At 41.9% G+C, this 20,721-nt stretch overlaps 1 protein-coding gene across 3 annotated transcripts; it reads left to right on the top strand.

The window, feature by feature from the left end:
• The first annotated feature begins 251 nt into the window (after window positions 1–251).
• Window positions 252–20,698, top strand: crb1 (crumbs cell polarity complex component 1). 3 transcript variants are annotated; one of them, XM_063890935.1, is made up of 13 exons: window positions 252–661; window positions 2,986–3,222; window positions 3,569–3,764; window positions 3,944–4,083; window positions 4,563–4,745; window positions 7,852–8,817; window positions 10,044–10,594; window positions 10,830–10,995; window positions 11,849–12,791; window positions 13,442–13,486; window positions 14,118–14,240; window positions 14,686–14,812; window positions 19,064–20,698. In XM_063890935.1, exons 1-13 carry the CDS (start codon window positions 586–588, stop codon window positions 19,280–19,282), a joined length of 3,972 nt encoding a protein of 1,323 aa, XP_063747005.1. In that variant the 5' UTR covers window positions 252–585; the 3' UTR covers window positions 19,283–20,698. The 3 variants fall into 3 exon arrangements, with proteins under 3 accessions (XP_063747005.1, XP_063747003.1, XP_063747004.1); XM_063890933.1 differs by lacking the exons at window positions 252–661; window positions 2,986–3,222; window positions 3,569–3,764; window positions 3,944–4,083; window positions 4,563–4,745 and adding an exon at window positions 5,877–6,055 and having other exon boundaries at window positions 19,108–20,698; XM_063890934.1 differs by lacking the exons at window positions 252–661; window positions 2,986–3,222; window positions 3,569–3,764; window positions 3,944–4,083; window positions 4,563–4,745 and adding an exon at window positions 5,877–6,055.
• The last annotated feature ends 23 nt before the right edge of the window (window positions 20,699–20,721 follow it).

The raw sequence follows: 20,721 nt of genomic DNA, 5'->3' as shown, positions 1-20,721 counted from the left end.
TTATCATTAGAGAAAAGAGAGAAACACACGGTCTTATAACATGTCTACACGTTCAAAAACAGCTTAAATTCTCCAAAATTTCTCGAAGTCGCATTCTTTTGCAATTAGTGTGACATTTTGTTTGGTAGCGCTCAAGTGACAGGGAAGTTATTGAATGTTGTTTAGTGTGTCTTTTCGGTGTTGCACTTCGTAGACGGTCCCTGCGCACTCTTCTCCCCTCTGGCTGCAGAAACCGATTTAAGATGTCCAGCTCGGAGGACGTCGCGTATATTTTAGTGAAAATAAGGTTATAGCTCCTTGTTTACCTTCGTTTGTGTTTTAACAACGATTTGCGAGTTATTAATCTTTCAAGTTCAAACTTTAACGAACTCCGCCTCTGCACGGGGAGGGGGAGCTGTTGAACACCAGCTCTTTTTTATTTATTAGCTATCATGTGTGATGGAGGCTCTCGATGGTGCTTCTTCAAGAAGAGAAGTGTGCATCAAGTGGATCTGGAGATGACAACAGATGAACCGCAGGCAGAAGCAGGAGCTTGTGTATAACAAGGATTCTACACAACGATCAGGATGATTTCCTGTCACGATTATGGATTTAATTCGCTATCATAATTGTATATTACTTGCATGCATAATTTTAATTTCTTCACTGTTTGTGAGAGCTGGTGAGTAATTGTTTCTTCTCCCTTGAGTTAATGTAGGCTACCATGAAAATGTGCTTGATGTGATGCTGTAGCTGTATAACAGCCTTAAAGGTAAACTGATAATCAGTGCTTTTTCATTTAGGAGTACATTATTTGGCATTTGAACACCTGCAAACTAAAATGTTGTTGCATCCTATCATTTCCCTACGCAATACCCATTTTCTCATACATGCAAGTTACAACACTAATTCAAATATTAACACTTTATTGTAAATGTTCCTTTAAACGGTGAAGAGATTTATTCCAGTGCTGTGATTTTAATTTTAGTCTAGTAATTGGCTTGCATTTGAACCAGTCCATGCTCGGAATATTAATTAAGACTTTGAGGGTTTACATCATTGCATAGTTATGTCTACATTTTGTAAGGAAAGAAAGGAATCTAACGATGGGGGTCAGCATAGTGACCCTAGGGTGTGTTTGAGGATTGGGGGGTTGGGGTAGGCCTATGTCGATAAGTGATGGGACTAAAGGGAGCAACTATATGTGTCTGCGGCTTTACAAAACATCCAACAATAACATGTCTTCTTATCACCTCTGAAACAAACAGACAGCTACACAGAAACATGCATCTGTCAGGTGCCTCACATGTGCCATTTGAGGGGCCTCCAGATAGGACCAAACAAAGCCCTTTAGAGGTCATTTGCATATGAAAAAGCCTTACATGCTGTGGGAGGGGATGTGTGGTTGGCTGGAGATGCAATCTCGGCCTGTCTCCCCTCTGAACTCTGTCTTCGGGAAATACTGAAAAACCAGTGGATACAGTAAAGAGCAAATCCTACGCCACCTGTTGTGATTTCCTTCAAGAAAATACATAGATAGTCATTGACAATTTCTTACAACATTTTAATTTGTATTTTTGTAGACATAATGTATGCACTGCTGGAGCATGCCTTTGGTTCTGAATTTACTTGGCTGATCCTGGTTGTAATGAAAGATAATATTGGCATATGGTCAGAACATCAACACAACGCATGATCTGCATCACACCCCGGGACCTCTGCCCATACCTCCAAGTCTAGACATGTATAACCTGCTCGGGGAGAACCCTGCCAACTGACTGTGGAATTGATTGACCTCAACCAAAGACAGAAGAAAAATTGGTGCCCGAGTTGCTGCAGATGGAGCACAAAGTGTAATTGCTCTCTTCTCTTATAGTCTGCACTCTGCCTGATTGTGCACTTGAGGCTTGATTACTTACATGATTAAGGATTTTATTAGAATATCTCTCATATCATTGTTGCTACATTTATTCTTCATGATGATGATGTATCATGCTTGCATCCATTATACAAAACACACTTATACTTCAATGCTTTTGAAATGTGGTACAGTTTGATTAATAATAGAGGCAACACTTGTTCAGCTGATTTGAAGTGTCTTTGTCGTGGCATCATGCCCCTGTGGATCCTTATGAGGATCATTGTCTCTGGAGCCAGTTGTTCTGACTAGATTTAGGCAATGTTGAGATGCCTTTTGGTACCAATTTGTCTTTGAAGTTGTCTTGCATATGTAAGAGCTGTGCAAGTCTCAGTGTAGACATGATATATCATTTTTATGTCAGGAAAGAAAGAAGAATTAAGCAATGCGTCCTCGGAGATATGAGGTTTTATGAAGTTTGGTCATCCGATCACAGTGATATGTGTAACCATTAAAAAAATTATCTTATCTTTCTAAAATCCTAATGTTCTGTCTTTTACTGCTGAAATCCATTCCATCAGATATATTGCATTGTTCTTTTGATATTTGAAAATATGACATTTTCAACACAGTTCCAGACATATTAAGGATTTGGCAAAATACACGTGTTGTTTATTAAAGGAACAAGTAGTAATGTCTACAGATAGGATCATTGCTTCATTGTTGTTACTTGGAAGGATCAAGTGTTGATCCTCTTATTAGTATGAACAGCATGTGTTCAATGAATTGACACCTAAAGCTCTGTCAGCGTGGCATTAATGTCTTGCTGATTCAAGCACACCGTAAAGTGTTGCCTCAGATCTTCTGTTCATGCAATTGCCATGGTAACAGATTGAACACTGAAGCCAAACAGTGAAATTAGTTACCATGGCAGCCAGCCATAATGCCTTGAGAGGCCCTTAAGTTTAAAGTCCTTGTACTGACAGCTGCTACATTGTTTCTCACATAATTTAAATAGAAAGTAAAAGAGCTTTATTCCAGACAGAATTCAACTAAAATAGCAATCAATATTGTGTTAATCTGCAGTATCAAGATTTAAAAAGTGATAGTCTCTGATATCTATATGTCTTAATGTGATCTCTTTATAGGTGCATCTCCTGAATGGCAGCGTTCAGCAGTGGACCAGTGCTCTCCAAACCCATGCCAAAACAGTGCAATATGCAGGATCCACGGAGACGGCTACTTGTGCTTCTGTGTGCCGGGGTTTCAAGGTGCTCAGTGTCAGATCGATGTGAATGAGTGTGCTTCACAGCCCTGCAGGAACAGAGCTACCTGTGTGGACAGAGTGGGCCGGTTCTCCTGTCTGTGTTATCCTGGGTTCACTGGTGAGTAAAACAAAATTCTGGGTCTCCCAGGAGCAACAAGAAGACCAAATAATTTCAATTGTAACATACCACATGGCTTTTATGATAGCAGATATGTGTGGGACTTTAATGTCTGGCATAAAGATAAAAGCATTTCTTTTATTGCAGGGATACATTTAAAGATGTATAGTGCACAATATACTGTTTTTAGAGCTGCTGCAGAAGCCATGCTTTGAAATAAAAGGATCAATCCGTACATGATCATAGCCAGTACACATGAAAGCTTTGTTCATTTTTGCCCCCAGCCCTCAGTCTATGCAGCAGGACCACTCGCCCTCTGACATCTGTCCTGCTTTGATGTTCACAGGGGCCATTTGTGAGGTCCAGATTGATGAGTGTCAATCACAGCCATGTCTCAATGGCGGTAGTTGCCACCACTACGCTGGGGGCTTTACTTGCACCTGCCTTCCCGGTTTCCAAGGACACCAATGCGAAATCAACATTGACGAGTGCCAAGAGCAGCCATGCCAAAATGGGGCGCTGTGTATAGATGGGGTGAATGAGTAAGTGGCACTTCTCTAGTCACTGTAAATAAGAAATTGTATCCCTTGCCAAGTGCATAAAGACAAATGGTTTTGTACAGTACAGATTTCCTAATATGTTTCAACTTACAAAAGAACCATTAGAAGAAATACTCTAATTAATTTACATCATGTGATTTGTGAATCCTTGCTTGTTTTAGCTACAGCTGTGACTGCTCTCACTCAGCCTTTACTGGCAGACGCTGTGAGACACCACTACCAGCCTGCCTCTCTGACCCCTGTTTCAACAGCGCCACCTGCTGGGACAACCTGGGTACCTACAGCTGTGAATGCTGGCCAGGTACATGGAGCACTTCTTCTTGATCAAATATAAGGGAAAATAATGTATTTGTGGTTTAAAACTTTTGAAGTTTTTAAAAGGTATGTTCCTTAAAGCTCAAGAGATATGGACTGGCAGTTAGGTAACAAAAACAGATCAGATGAAAAATGAATTAACAAGAACAGAATGAGTCAAGATATCTGCTGGTGAAAGATTTGGCCAAGACAGAAGTATACTAAAAGGTCCCACATTGTAAAAATTACATTAAAGTTAGTAAAAATCCAAAATAAAACTATGAAATAGAAAATGAGCATTATGTCCCCTTTAAAAACTTAAACTGACTATCATTAAGGTTACAGCTGCATGAAGCCTCATACAAACAGAAATTCTGACTAATTTTCATTATCAACACATGATATTATTAGTCTAAAATACTCGTGTTAAAATGTGCTATGAAATATATATATTTTTCAAATCGCCAACACTTTCTAACATTCCAGGGTTTGAAGGGCGTCAGTGTGATATTGACATCAACGAATGTGGCAGCCACCCCTGCATGCATGGAGGCCGCTGCATTGAGAGGTCATGGCAGGCTCTGTATGGCAGCGAGCCTCTGCTGTCCGGACACTATGACCAGCAGCATGCTGCAGGCTACATCTGCAGCTGTCCTTCAGGAACTGCAGGTAGTTACATTATCATTATGTCTTTCACAGGTTTATCAATGTGCGCAGTAAGAAGTCTGATCAGGGTAATTACACAGTTTCGGATGGAAGGATGAAAGGGTAAATCAAAAATAGGAATTTATTATTCAAAATACATATTTAAAATATAGAATATAAATCTATATATAAATAGACTGGCAAAAATTATCTAAAATAGACACACATATATATATATATATATATATATATATATATATATATATATATATATATATATATATATATAGTGAACTTAACAGGTGAGGCCAATGATGAGGGTGATCAGTCAAAGCCAGCTAAAGGTCAGTCACTGTGAAAGTCAGCTTTGGCATTGCCGATGTGTCTTAGCGCCCCCCAGTGGTAGAATACAAAACACTCTATTAAAAAATCTGTGAGTTATAGTCACAGTTTGCCGTACTATTCTATGAAAGTATATGTATGTATTTGTGAATCATTGCCAGACTGTGATTCAGCAGGTGCAGAACCTCAAGGCAAATATGAGCGGCTTGATATTACATGAGACATCTGGCATGTGGACATTTAGGCTCAGCTGTGTGTGTAAAGTATGCCTGCTTGCCCAATCTGTCTGTGTGTGTGTGTGTGTGTGTGTGTGTGTGTGTGTGTGTGTGTGTGTGTGTGTGTGTGTGTGTGTGTGTGTGTGTGTGTGTGTGTGTGTGTGTGTGTGTGTGTGTGTGTGTGTGGGAACTTTGAGTGAAGGAAAACTGACACTAACATAATACAAATGAACTACATTAGTAGTTGGGTTTATGACATGTTGTCTGCATGTCATATAATTGTGAATAATTGAAATTATACTGTTGACATTTTTCACAATATATTGTATGGTGCATTTGTGTCAAAAGCAGATTTCCCCTGTGGCAGGTTGTTACATCAGATTATACTTTTCTGTTGCAAAAGCAGAAAATTCCAGTTTCCTGATTACACAAGACTTGATCTTACTATGTAGGTAAGACGGTGAGCTGCTGCCTGCTGAGGGTTGTGTTCTAAAAATTGATTATCTGCCAGTCACTGTGATACTGACTCAGTAAGGTGGCCAAATAGCATTAACCTAATCCCCAGGATCTGGCTTTGCTGGTCTCCTGACTGGAACCACTCAGCCCTACATTGTTGTAGCGAGGTACACAAGGAGCAGACCTCCACTGTGATGGCATATACACACACAAACTAATATGGTGCAGTTAGACGAGTCTGGGGCTATCCTGGAGGAAAAAGTGACGGCATGATGTGGACACCCGCACCATGGATTTGGGGGATTGTGTTGCTTGGAACAGGTAATAACAAAGACTGTATGTTGTAAATAGACATTTCGTCTAGGTTTTACATAATAGGCATTACATTAGTTTTTTCTTTTGCCCTTTCTTCTACCAATATTGAGCAAATACATGCTGTAACTTATTGTTCTACAATTTCCTGTGTTGTACTCTATAATCTATAGTTCTTACTTCATATGGCAAAGGGCATACTCATTGCATTCCTCTTAGCTTTAAAATCCAACCACTTTTCTTCAACACAAAGTTTAAATGCTGATGCATATTAAGAATATAGAATAACCACACATATAGAGATTTCCTGAGATAAACACATGCACAAAAATGATGCTCAGGCAATGTTAAATGCGCAACACACAGACAAGTAACAGTTGTAAAGAGTAATACATCAAACAAGCATTGAACAATGGTTTAAATACCTGACAGTTTGACCTAATCTAGATTAAACTTGACTTGGCATTTGTATTTAAGGCCCCCATTATAACCTAGCACAAGTGTATGAGTGTGATTTGTTGGGAGTAAACAGGGAACAAGGAATGATGACATATTTTTGGAGGCTGACCCAGAAAATTACCATCATACTGGTTCCCTCTGCAAAAAGTCAATGGAAGTTTTCTGTTCGATTTTGTATTATTGCAGAAAATAAGATACGGGCCAAAAAGACATTACATGCAGCAAGATCATAAATGATAACTTCTTATGATTTTAAGAGCTTGGATGTAATGTTTGGCTAGAAATATACTACATCAAGGACGCATGATTTCATGTCACCAGCTCTAAGCTAAAGGATGACTACAGTTTGGCCTGATAACGTTTGAAATAGTCTCATTTAACCACTTGTTAGCAACCTTTTTTTAGATAATCAAATGACCCAAGTTCTCGATTGGGGTATTTACTGACACACTTTATAAGGTAGAACAAAATCTCTTCTAAGTTTACTTAAACATATATTTCAGGCATCTTACCAAAAACCCATTGACCTAAAGACACGAGCACTGGAAGTTTTAAAACGTTTACTCATTTGTGGGTTAGTTAGGGTTCAATTTTGCAGCACTTTATAGTGGAGAAACTACACTGGGTCTGTTTACCCACATGATGGTAACAAAAATGGTAACATGGAGAGCGAAAGGTATGAAGGCCGCTTCAAATAGGAAGGGAAATTCAACATCCTGTGAGTCAGACTTGGCTCAAGATAAATAGAAACTCAACATTAAGAAGAAGGCTAAAAAGGAGCAGACAAAGACAAAATCTAATGTCGAGGTTGCAGATTGGAAACAGCTGAATACCCCTACGCTTCCACACATTGGCCTTGAGGTAACATTAAAAACGCAAATGGCCCACTCTAGAAACATGGCTGTGCAACATGGCGTATTGCAGTGAAGGGGACCTATTCCTTATGTAGATATAAAGGGCTTATTCCATGATAAGAAAAACACAACAATCCTTAGTTGGAAACATTATGATGAATAACACAGTAATCCTCCTGGTCTTCTAGAGTAAAAAAAGCTTCACATTAAAAGTTTAAGAGCACCTTTGGGGCGGAGAAAGTGTGGTGAGCCAGCAGGCATGCTTGCACCAGCGCGGAACAGTCGCTACCGACAACAGACACCTCGACTTCACCTTGCAGGGATAGGCTTTATCGGCATTGTGTTAATTTGTTTGTCAAGGTCTTGAATGAAACTGAAATTAATGAACATGTAAAAGTCCCACACTGCAGCTGTAAGTTGTTTAACGACAGTAACACAGTCTAAGGGGATTTGCGTTTTTATTAGAGTTGTTCTGCTTTTTCTTGCTCACAGGTTCCCTCTGCCAGGAGGTAATAGACCAGTGTGACCCCAGTCCCTGCCAGAATGGGGGCAGGTGTGAGAGCCATGTTGGAGGTTACATTTGCCATTGCCAAAAACAGAGTCATGATGGCGTCCTCTTTGGAGGTGTAAACTGCGATGTGAGGATAGTAGGCTGTGAGGGACATAACTGTGAGAACCAAGGCTCCTGCTCTCCTTTCCTGTTGGATGGGTTTAATGGATATACCTGTTCCTGCTCACCTGGTTACACTGGACCTGTATGTGGGACCCCTACCACCTTCTCCTTTGAGCGCAGAGGCTACCTGCTGCTGCACAGTCCCCTGGTGGATGCTGTGGTGTCCTGCAACATTACCCTCAGCTTCAAGACATCTCTACCAAGTGCGTTGTTGTTCCAGAGGAACAGCAGGGGGCTGCTGCTGAGTCTGGAGCTGCATGAGGGTCAGCTTCGTCTCACACTCAGGAAGGAGGCCTCTGCTGGGGCTGAAGCAGAAAGCCCAAGCCAGGTCCTGGAGCTTCCTCACAATGTCACAGATGGAGAGTGGCATACTGTAGAAGCAGTGCTGGGGAGCTGGATGCTCAGTTTGACTCTCTTGGATGATAATGGGAGCTGTGGGAGTCAGTCATGTCACCAGGTGGCCCCAGTCCAAAGCACCATGGCCAGGCTGGTGTCACTTCCTCAGAACACTTTTATTGGAGGAGTGCTTCAGGACCCAAATGGCCAGGGTGAGGTCTCTCCACTTCCAGCATTCATTGGATGCATGCGGGATGTGTTTGTGGACTGGCAGCTCATTGTCCCAGAGGAATGGCTGAGCGACTCTGCTGTTAATGTGTCCCCCGGCTGCAGCCACAGGGACCGCTGCCTAGATGTGCCTTGCCAAAACGGAGGAGAGTGTGTCAACCTGTGGCAGAGTTATCAGTGCCGATGTCCAAGGCCTTATGAGGGGCAGGACTGTGAGGAGGGTATGTTTTCAGTATTCAACTTATAGACTAGCAGCACAGTCAACTAGCAGCAATGCAAAGTAAAACACTTTTTTCCTAAATTAGCTTGTCCAAAGAAACTACATTTCTTTGCAGTGTGGGATAAATAATAACCAAAAGCGGAAATAGAAGTCTTTCACCTTTGAGATTGGAGGGGAATGTAGCAGGTCACTCTCACCACATTTCTCTAGAGGGTAATTAGATACAACCTTAGTTACTGGTGATTAACAAGAGATAAGGAGGTACAGATGAGGCCAATAAAAAGCCACAGTAATGGACGGAGGCAGAGATCCTCTTATCTGGCGTACTGGATTAAGGTTATAAGGGATTCTATTTTGGAAATACACAGAACATGGAAACATTAAACTGTGAAAGACTCAGAATTAAAAACACGTAAAACAAAGTTAAATGATAAAGTGTTTAGTTGAGTCACTCAATTTGCCCTGGTAATATTGAACAGTTCACAGAGGACATAGCGTCTTGAGTCTATCAAAGCAGATTACCGATCACACACTCACATGTGAACAAATGCTCACCTGCACACTTGCACTGACACGCATACACATCAGAGCTTTAATAAGGTGTAAATGACCTTTCACACACTGCATGTGTCCCTGCTTTAGCTTTGTGTGTTCTCAGTGTCCTTCCTGCTTTATAAGGTGATCAACTCACAGTGGAAAGTGCTGACAGTGGTCACAGAACATGAGGGCTGGTAGCTGCCTACATTTCCTTTTAAGCTACTGTTCTTCTAGAGACATCGACATGAACTGCGTCAATATTATATCCTACATGTTAATTTGTTCTGGGATAGCTAAAATCAAAACTATCTTTTAAATAGAAATACTTGGTTTGTGCACTTTACTCAGCACAAATGAGAAATAAACACAACACAAAAATGAATAGATACTTTACAAATGTAGATTTGTGAGTGTGAGCTCTTTTTGTACTTGGTGGATAGTGACATTTAGGTACACTCACCCCAGCTCTCTTTTATCTTTGGTCGAGTTTTATGTTTTTTCTTCTACCTTTGGATTTTCCCTATTACGGACTGTTTAAAAAATATATCCTGGAATTTATCAAACCATACACTATGGCTGCTGAAAAAGTCAAGAAGGTGTTTTTCTAAAGTTTACAAACAACCAAGTCACTTTTCTCTCGTCTGTATCCTTAAACATTTTGTTGTCTCATCTCATTCACCTTTTTTGCAGAACATGTGACCACACGCTTTGGAAACGAGAACGCTCACAGTTACGCAGCTTTCACTGTCACCGAGGATCTGGGTGATGGCCTCTCCATCTCCCTCTTCCTGCGCACACGGAGGAACAACGGACTCCTACTGGCGCTTGCCAACAGCAGCAGCCAGTACCTGCACATGCGGCTGGAGGACGGCAAGGTCACAGTTCAGCTTAATAACTTTGAGAGCTTGAAGGCGACGACTGCGATCAATGATGGGGAAGTCCACTTTGTGAGTGTAGAGTTGGAGGAGGATCGTATGGCGCTGTATGTAGCAGCTCAGAGACAAGGAGATGTAGAAGTCAGGACGATCAAGGTCCAAGCCGGAGATAATGTGTATGTAGGAGGTCGGTCTGAGAGTTGGACGACTTCAGCGTTTGGTGGATATTTTAAAGGCTGTATTCAGGACCTAAGGATCAACGACAGGAGACTGCAGTTTTTTGGGTTGGACACCTCAGTAAGATCTTATCCTCTGAAGTTCATTAGAAATGTGACAGCTGGATGCTCAGGGGACAATGCCTGCAGTGTGAGTATAAGAGTCTTATACTTAATTTCAGTTATATTTGTTTACTTTTTATTGTCATTCTTCCCGTGACAATTTTACAGCATACAGAAATTAATTTAAAAGTAAATTATGCCTAAAATGAGATTTCATTCATGCTTGTAAAAGCATTCACATATAGCATTGTCAGATTTTATATTTCAGGCAAGGAAATCAGACACTAAATACAATAAAAAGACGATCAATGTCTCATCCTCAGATGAACCCATGTCTAAACGGTGGGCTGTGCTACTCAATGTGGGATGATTTCACCTGCACCTGCCCTCCAAAGACAGAAGGGCGGCACTGTGAGGAGGTCAGGTGGTGCGAGCTGGCTCCTTGCCCCCCAGACTCAGAGTGCAGGATGCTTAACCAGGGATATGAATGTAAGTGGCGTCAAAGGTTTCAACTATTACAAGCAGGGGTGGTAATGTAAGTCCTTTGAGAGACGTGCAGAGAGGTTAGCTTGATAGGCAGATAGCCATATTCAGACCAACCACTTTTTCATTTGAATTGTATTATTATTATACTACCAGTCATTGTATGGTAATATTTAACAGCACTAACAAAGCATCCTTGAACCAATGAGCTCCCTTTAATCCTCTGTCATTATTGGGCAAGTTAGTAGCCTTTTTTCTCCTTGACCTATTTCCTTTGTTACTTAAAAGCCCCTAAACCCAGAGAATGTGTTGTTTACCTCTTAGACTTACTTACATGCTATCTATGTTACCTAATCTTGACCTTGTTTGCGGTATTGGTCATTGGTACTCTACTGTAATTGGGCACTTTCTAAATTAGTTATTCAACATGCGTGGTTATACAATGGCAACAATCTCCCCACAGTATACTGTGTGTACTCCGTAAAGCCGGATTGGCCTGAGGCCAGTTTACCCTTTTTATGCTGGGATTAGTGATGATTTGTGGTGTTTACCGTCTGTCCTGTCAGCCCCCCTCCATGTTCAGTATCAAGGATATCTGCTCCTGGTGACCCCATTTAGTTGCACAAAAGGGTTTTATTGTTATCAAACATGTAAATGCCATTCTTTAGTAACATTGGTGTATTGAAAATCTTTAGATTGGAAATCATTGCTCTTTCCTGATGTCCTTGTTGTACTCTCATGCATAACATCAGAACATAGTCCATACAGGATATAAACTTACTAAGTGTTAGGGGTGCAACAAGGGAGTGTGTAAATGTGTTAACATTATAAAAAACTAATATTTTCTCTAATCTCCTAGGCTACTCCAATGCTACTTTCCTGAATGAAAGCACTGTGTTGTCCTACCGGGGAAATGGTCACATATCCCGCAATATAACAAACCTCTTCCTAAACCTACGCACACGGAAGCGTAACACGGCTATTCTCCACGCAGAGAAGGGCTCATCTTTCTTCACACTGTCCATCCAGGGTGGTTTCCTCTTCATGGAGCTTCAGAGCACCAGTGGAGAGAACAGAGAAGAGGTGGAGGTAGGGCAGGCTGTGACTACGGTCAGTCTCAGCAGCAGGACGAGTGTCAGTGATGGAGAGTGGCACAGCATTCACCTGTTCATGGCAGAGCCGTGGGCACAGTCTACCCGCTGGACTCTGGTGCTGGATGAAGGAATAGAGGAAGCCAGCACTTCCAGGATGCAGGGAGGCAACCTGGACTTCCTCAGGCAGGGGGTGGACATCTTCTTAGGGGGCCTGGCCCCTGATGCTGGGTGGTCCCTAGTTGGGTGCCTGGGCACAGTAGAGCTCGCGGGCATTGCCCTGCCTTTCTTCAGCTCCTCTGATGTGAACTTCCCACGCCTACAGGAGGAGCAGTTCACTCGGACATCCTTGCTGTCTCCACTCCTCGGCTGCAGCGGGGCCCCGGTATGTGAGCCCAACCCCTGCCTGAATGAAGGGGAGTGTCAGGACCTTTTCAACACTTTCAACTGCAGTTGTGCCAGGGGCTGGGCTGGGAGGCACTGCAGCTTCTTCACTGACACATGTGCTTCCAGTCCCTGCATCCACGGCAACTGCAGTGTCAACGGGCTGACCTACGAGTGCACCTGTGAGTCTGGCTACGCAGGCGTGGACTGTGAGGAGGAGGTGGATATGTGTGAGAACCACCTGTGTGCCCATGGAGGTACCTGCCTGCAGGGAGCAGACAGATACGCCTGCCTCTGCCCTGAGAACTACACTGGATCCCTTTGCAAGTAAGTTCAGTTGTTGGCTTACCAGAGAAGATAAAATAAGATAGAATAAAACATTGCAAAAGGCTTGAGTGAAATCCAGACCAACAGCAGATGAGAAAACAATGCCATAATAAATATTCTCTGTTCCAAAGATCGCTTTGCTCTTCAGTGGACCGTTTTGAGCGCTTAGCTATGTTCCAATTTGCACAAACAAAGGAAATTCACCACAACGCAAATAAAATCCTTCAATGTAAATGTCTCCACATCACTGCCTGTGCAGCATTTCAACCACGCCTGCAGTGAGCGTCTCAGATGCTGCATTTCTATTCTAGTGTCAGCCAGAAAAGGCCTTAGTATGCTGTGGTGTCTCACTACACAGGGCTCTCTGGTTCGGCGCCAGTTTCTTTCCCCTGTCATCTACCGTTTGCTTCGGAAAACCAGCAGGGGAACGCCTCCGAGCATTTATCCTGTAAACACACAGTCTCTTGCATTTTGCTTCCTATGCACAAGGAAACCTTTGCAAGTGTCTCGCTAAGACAAGCTGCACATCTCCCTTTACTGGGAACATCTACGCTGCAAAGTTTTCATCAAAATGACTTCTTTTTGTTTGTGTCTCTTGTTTGTGTCTCTTTCTATCCCCTCTCCCCGTCTTCCTTTCTGTCTGTCTCCAGTGATCGCATTGAAGAGATTCCGTGGTACATTGCTGTCAGAAAAGTGTAAGTTGTTTTTTTCTTCCTCTTCCATTTCTCAGGTGTTCACTATTTGTTTCCTGTTAGATATTCGTCTCTCAAATGTCATGTATGATGTCTCCGTTTCTTTTGTTTAACTTTGTGCCACAAAATGCCAAGCAAAGCTAATATTAACGCTTCCTGTGACACCGTTTGCCTTAAAATAAAATACCCAATGTGTCAAATGAGTGACAGCTAAATCAAAAGGATTTATGGATTCTTAATTAAAACTTCAATAACAAAATTGTATGCCTTTCAAAATTAAAAAAGCCTGTATTTTGTAACCATTGAGCGATGAATTCCATTTTGCTCCAGGCAAACAGAAGGTTATAGGGGCCAGGAGAGAAATGTTTGGCTTTTTCATTCCTGGACATGTGTTTTGACTTTTTGCTCGTGAATAGTTGCCAAAAGTCTTTAATCGTATTAGCCTTCCTAAGCCTCTGTGTCCCCCCTGTGGGGAGCTGCAGCAAGGCATGCCCCTGACTGGCTGGTCCTTCTACTTCCGGCAGACGTAAAGACATCAAACTCTGCTCTCATTACCGCACTACTACTGTTTTAGATAAAAACAAAATAATTGACTTGTATTCACCCTTTTACATGTCTGACTGTCTCCTACCAGACGGCCTAAGCTGCCTGTTTCTGTGTGTGGAGATGACACCAGGAACTACACCTGCTTCAATGGAGGCAACTGCACTGAGCGAGAGCTGACCTGTGACTGTCCATCCGGTTTCACTGGACTCCGGTAGGAAACAAAAATATATTAATAACTTTAAATCATTGTAAATAAAATCCAGAGCAGACTGAGATACTGAAAAAAAAAAATACTATTGTCCTATGATTTATAAAATGAGAGCTATAAAGATGGGAGGCTTGAGACCCATTTGCATTTGCTGATTGGTACGAGCCGCTTCACTCAGGCCTCAGAATCACTGCTGTCAGCTGATGTCCAATCATATTCCTTACTCTTTTATATCATGCCAGCATTGTTTGCTGCAGCTGCTTCCTCCACCATTATTGACTAAACTAAAACCAAAAAGAGTGCCTTTAAACAGCCGAACATTCTGTTCTTTAGAGCCCCTTAAAAAGAAGTTATATTGATGTTCGACAAGAAAATCATATAGCAAACTTAAATTACACATGTTCATATCAACACTGTCCCTGAATGAAGTGTGATGTTTTGTCTGTAGGTGTGAGCAGGAGGTGGATGAGTGCATGTCCAACCCCTGTTTGAACGGAGGCTACTGCCGCAACCTCATCAACAAGTTTGTCTGCGTGTGTGACATGAGCTTCGCTGGAGATACATGCCAGACGGACGTAAGCGACATTTACTTTTACGTGGCCGCGCTGCTGTGGCAAAACCTCTTCCAGCTGCTGTCCTACCTCATCCTCAGGCTGGACGAAGAGCCAGAGGTTGACTGGGGAGGCAATGACTGAATGTGTGTGTGTGTGTGTGTGTGTGTGTGTGTGTGTGTGTGTGTGTGTGTGTGTGTGTGTGTGTGTGTGTGTGTGTGTGTGTGTGTTTGTGTGAGTGTGTCGGTGCTTGTCTTTGAGATTGTTTGTTGTGTGTGGTGTATTTGAGTGAATGTGTATAGGTGATTGATTTGAAAGAAGAGAATGAGCGATGGTTTCCCACATGAAGCAGGGGTTGGGGTATTTATGACGGCAGACTACACATATTAGGCTTTTCTCTAGTTTGACGTCAGGTAATCGGCACCACAGAGCTGTTCCTGTGCCTTAAAATGATACCATCAGTAGCACTTCATTATTCCAGTTTTTTTTTTTTTACACATATTATTACATTTTAAATTCTTGCTATAGAAAACACATCTTATAATCTCTTTCAAAAACAAAACTAAATACAGTTAAGGCCCGCAACTGAAGATAATTTCCATTGACTATTAATGATTATTGTCTTGATTATTTGACCTAATTACTTGACTGACATACCTTAATTTAATCTGCAAAATGTGTCCTGGGCAGTTAGTCTATTGAGATGAATGGACTCACTGATTAATCAGATAATTGTGTTCTGCATGAATCTGCACAGGATAGTTACTGTGGTCTAAAGGGAAGGGTAGTCATTCAATAAAGCACATTGTGATGCAGTAAAGAACATTATAGAATATGTATTTATAATGTTAGTCATTGAAGATATGCTGTCAGTCTTGAAGTGGTTTCTGTGAGCTCCATGCAGATAAATGTGTGAACTATCACAAACAGTGTTGTAGTAACAAAGGCACCTAGAGGTGTTCGAAGACGGCTCACTTTGTTCTTGATGTGTGTTCAGAGCACTGTGGTGACTGACTGACTGACTGCGTGTTGTTTTGTACCCAAAGAAGAGGTTTTTTGTCTCTAAAGCTTCCCGGGTTAGGCAAAGCTATTTTAATCCAAACATTCTCAGTGGCCCTGCTTGAATGCTACCTTTCAACATTCCCCATGCTGTTGTGGTCAACATTTCATGACGCTCCTAATCCTTGTCGATTCTTCATGAACTTGATTGTGTTTTTGTTTGTCAATAGTCTTGTTGTGCTGACATCATGCCAGTAACTTCACTCGTTTGTCCCATTTCTTTCATCATAATCTGTCCTCATGTCCTGTCTCTGTCTTTGTCAAATAAAAACTAATCTCATCAGCCTTGTCTGTCTTCTGTCCTCTTTTCATCTTCCTTAACTAATTGTTTTCCATCAACACCACACTTTTGTGTGCAAATTCTTTCCTCCATTTCCTCCCCTAGATAAACTTCAATTGAAGATGAACTGCTGTACAAATGCTTTAATTTATTTCCTCACTGCGTGTCGTGTGTCGGTGAGTGAATGAGCAGAGGCTGCAGTCCGTTGGCTTTCCTAACACTCAACACTTTATCCCTCTTAACAAGATGTAGCATGAGAAGATCCCAGAATAGCCCAAGTTCATAGAGACACACACACAGCCACGGCAGGGTGCAACAGTATTAATGCACCTGTGTCTCAATACTTAAAGTGCTGTTATTGTATTGTTTGGGAGCAGCTCATTGCTGTTTAACATGGAAATTCCCTGTGAAGAAAGCAAGGTTAAAGTTCAAATCCTTCTTAGAACAAAGAGGGGTGATGTTCATAACGGGTGCTGGACTATTTTAAAATGTACAAAACATATTTCTTTCAAAGAAATTGGTTTCTAATTAATGTGTTGCCTTATTGTCCAACATCAGTGTCTAACTTCACAAAGCTCCTATGGTTTAATAATGGCAAATTCCTGCAGCCATGTCTTAAAATCTTGTGGAAATCCTTCCGAAGAGGGGAGCCTTTTAGAGCAGATTAGAGTTTATTGTTTTCATTGAGTAAAATATAATGGAAAATGGCCCACACTTGAAAGTGGTGCTTGTCTTATGTTGAACATCTAAAATATATATATGGATATTTTATGTGTTGATAAGCCCTATCTTAAAATACATTCAGTCAATTAAAGTTGGAAACATTTCCAAACTAATTTTAGTTGATAAAAAAAGCCCATTCACTTATCTGCATAACAAGCTTGAAATATACGCTTCATATTTCCCCTTACTATAAGCAATCTGAGGCTTCTGTTTTAAGGAAGGAGCTGCTAAATAAATAAAACCCTATTAATGGAACGCTGTGATGTAGTCAGGTTTTTTTTCTAAATGCATATAAACTATCAACATAATTGACCTACATTTGATTGATTTTGCTATCTTATAACTCAACTTATGAGGCAATATACCTCACCTCTAGTCAGGGGCCCAGCCCTTCGTATGTTTTTCTGTATGTGGCCCTCAGTGAAAAAAGTTTGGACACCCCAGATCTAATGTTCAGCTAAACCATGTAGTCCATATGCAGTTGCTCTCCTCTTACCTCTCTTCCATCTCATATTGTTCTAGTGTGTGTGTGTGTGTGTGTGTGTGTGTGTGTGTGTGTGTGTGTGTGTGTGTGTGTGTGTGTGTGTGTGTGTGTGTGTGTGTGTGTGTGTGTGTGTGTGTGTGTGTGTGTGTGTGTGTTTGTGTGTCCTTCGCCAGCACAGTTAGCCCTGATGGTTAGGAAGGAGGGGGAGGAAATGGGATGCAGTTTTTCAGCGTCGGCACTGATGTGGCCATCCTTTGAGAGAGCGGGTGAAGCAGAGGGAGAAATGTGCTTCGCCAGCGAAAAAGCAGCATCTGGTGCTGAAGTGCAGTTTCAGCAGAGAGCTGCTGGTACTCACAGAAGTTTGGTCTGCTTCACAGAAACATATGAGGGCAGCTTATCTGGCAGGTGCACACACACACACTCACTGAGCAGGTAGATAGTGCTGACAGCAGGGAAGCATTGCTGCCGTCTGCGTGTGTGTAGCTGCTCTGCTGAGGCTTCAGGGTGGCCTTGCCTTGTACCTCAGAGACTGGTTAGTTAGAAATTTCCGTATCTGTGTGTGTGGCAGTGGGTGACTGATGGCGGATCCTGGCTGCAGGCTGCTCCGGCTCGCTTGTGTCACACTCACTCTGACAGCCAACTGTGCTGCAGTGACAGGTAAGCACTTTCAGGGAGTCAACAAAGAACCTGTAGCAAGGGAAAGAAAGTGTAATGTCTACAGCGTGGCGCGTGAGTGCACAAGTTATTTTTTGCCTCAGGATATGGATGGTTGTATTTTTATAAGAATTATGTTTCCGAGTTGATTGCTCAGTGTAAAGTTTGCTGACTTCTGAGATTTCTTCTTTTCATAGTCTTGTGTCACCTGACAAGTTCTGTAAGAGGCTTTAGTTTTAAAGATGGAGTCAGCCAAAATTTGAAGTGTAATGGAGTGATACTGAACGCTGTTGTTGCTGTTGGTAACCTTGTAACAGCCACTCAAGGTGTCACAACTCTCACACCAACCAGGACTACTGATGTAAGTGAATCTTTTCCGTCTTCTGCCGCTTGTTAATGAATGTTAATAATCGGCTACATGGGAATTTTTGAAATGCCTTGATTCGCTTGGTTTGACTTTGGAGGTCAGAAATGTGGGTGTTTGCATGCGGGGTGATTGTGTTTCTGGTCTGTATTGAAGCTGCTTGTGTGATGATCAAAGGGCCACAGGGCTGTAAGTTAAAAATGAATTTGAGCAGGTTTCACAAGTCATTAAAACGCTTCATGAAGAGCAGCTTCCTGCTAGAAAAAAATTATGTGTGTTTGTGTGAGCTATTTTTTGTGTGTGAGAGTTTCTGGTAGTGTATATGCTAATGGGATCATCAGGCAGCATCTTGCGTGTGTGTGTGATCCTCCACAGACGGTGCGTGCTCCATACAGCTCGCGAGTGGCTGCCGTGTTGGCACCATGTCTGGTTGGCTTGGCGATAGTGGTGATGATGGGGCTGCTGCTGGCCGTTGCCAAACTGCGAGAGAGGCGGCAGACGGAGGGAGGTTTCAGTCCTCGGCAACTCGATGCTCATGGTGGTCGCAACCCACCTGCTGAGCTGGGAAATACATCCATCAGCACTTTGGCAGCTCGTGTGGAGCGCCTGGTGTAGAGGAGAAGTGTGTGTGAGAGTGTGTGAGTGAGAGAAACAGTGTGTGAGGGTACAGAAAAAAGCTTCTCTAAACCACCACATTTGTTTCCCCTCCAGTTGACCTCTTCGGGTTTGACCTCTGACCTCTTACTGTCCATCAGTCTGGTGTCCGTCGTCCTGCTGCTGATTCTCATCCTCACCTCCGTCAGCCTGGTGGTGGCGCTAAATCGCCGCGCCACCCACGGCACCTACAGCCCCAGCCGGCAGGAGAAGGAAGGGTCCCGGGTGGAGATGTGGAGCATCACCCAGCCGCCACCTATGGAGAGACTCATATGAAAGGCAGGCAGGGAATGTTTGACATGCCCGGTGATAATGTGGTGATTTATAACTTAAAGGAATGCGTCACACATGCAATTATAATTTGTGTATCAATTACTCCCCCTGTGTTTCCTGTAATTCTTGAAGAAAACGTTGGTGTTTTGCTTTCACTGTAGAAGAAGACTCATCAAACAGAAAATGATGATGTATCAAGGTAACCCCGGATGAGTAATACATGTTCTTTTGTTGAAGTATCCTTTAAAGAATATTTGCATATGATGATGCCTGGATATAACCTTGGTCTTCCCCTCACTTTACCTCCCATTTAAACTACTGCTGATTTTCTTCACATGCTGGAAGACTATGAGATTGTGTGTCTTTGTGGAATGGTACATCCTAGTGTTTCATCCATCTTCCTAGGATGATTTGCACCTGGCTTCACCACCCGGCAGTTCATCCATCTAAATGCAAAGATTTGAGTTGAAATCGAGTCTGTCATACCTGTGCGTCTGATCCATATTTTTGTTTACACACAAACATGGGCCTCATCTGGAAACAAGCAGAAAGAGATAGACAGTTCCTCATTAGAGGATAAGTATGGTTTTATTCCATGTTCGTTAACACTTAGATTAATGATAATCTAAGTGTTAGTCTATCTCTTTAAACCCATTGGTTCCTACTGAAGACATTCATCTTTAAGACAAAGAAAAGACTGTAATTCCCTTAAACAGCAAGGCACTGTATTGTTTTATCAAGTGTTGCAGGACTAAATAATACATCTCTTAGGGTCTGTTTTATCCCCTGGTTAATAAGCATTTGCTATTCAAGTCCATATTCACTTAAGCAAGACAGTGTATGTGGAATCGACTCAATTGAGTGTTTAGGGTCTTTTCACGGTAGTTGCTGACAGTAAGAAACATATACAGTAGCACCATACTTATCCTTAAAACTCATGAACTTCCACCGATGTGTCTTCATTATTGCATAAAAGCATTCAAAATCAGTAAGTATTATATATCTAAATACTATTTCTTGTAGCCAGTTTTTATTTTATTTTGAGAGTATATTCAACTTGAATTACTTTCACCGCTCACTGACAGAGTAATGTACTTTAAAAGTCAGGTATTAAGTCACACTAGCTGAGAGTAGTTTCTTAATTTCCTCTAGGTTGACTTGTATGTTATTAGAAACAAGAACTGTTAGCTGTAGTGTCATTTGAATTGTACCATAATTGTGATGATTTTTGTTTATCATGTTTGAAACTGTGAATTTCATTTCTACCTTTAATTGTTGGAAGCTATACAAAAAATGTGCTGCTTAATTAAAGTTAATTTATATTTTGTCGACACAATGTTATATCTTTTTGCGTGTTGCTAACTGTACTGCTGATAGAGAGCATTAGCATTTTCTTTCTTTGTTTGCCATAATAAATAATTCAATGAACAGACTTTCACACC

This window comes from Eleginops maclovinus, chromosome 9 (assembly GCF_036324505.1).
Source record: "Eleginops maclovinus isolate JMC-PN-2008 ecotype Puerto Natales chromosome 9, JC_Emac_rtc_rv5, whole genome shotgun sequence".
Taxonomy (NCBI): Eukaryota; Metazoa; Chordata; class Actinopteri; order Perciformes; family Eleginopidae; genus Eleginops; species Eleginops maclovinus.
This window is presented reverse-complemented; position numbering and strand designations above follow the sequence as displayed.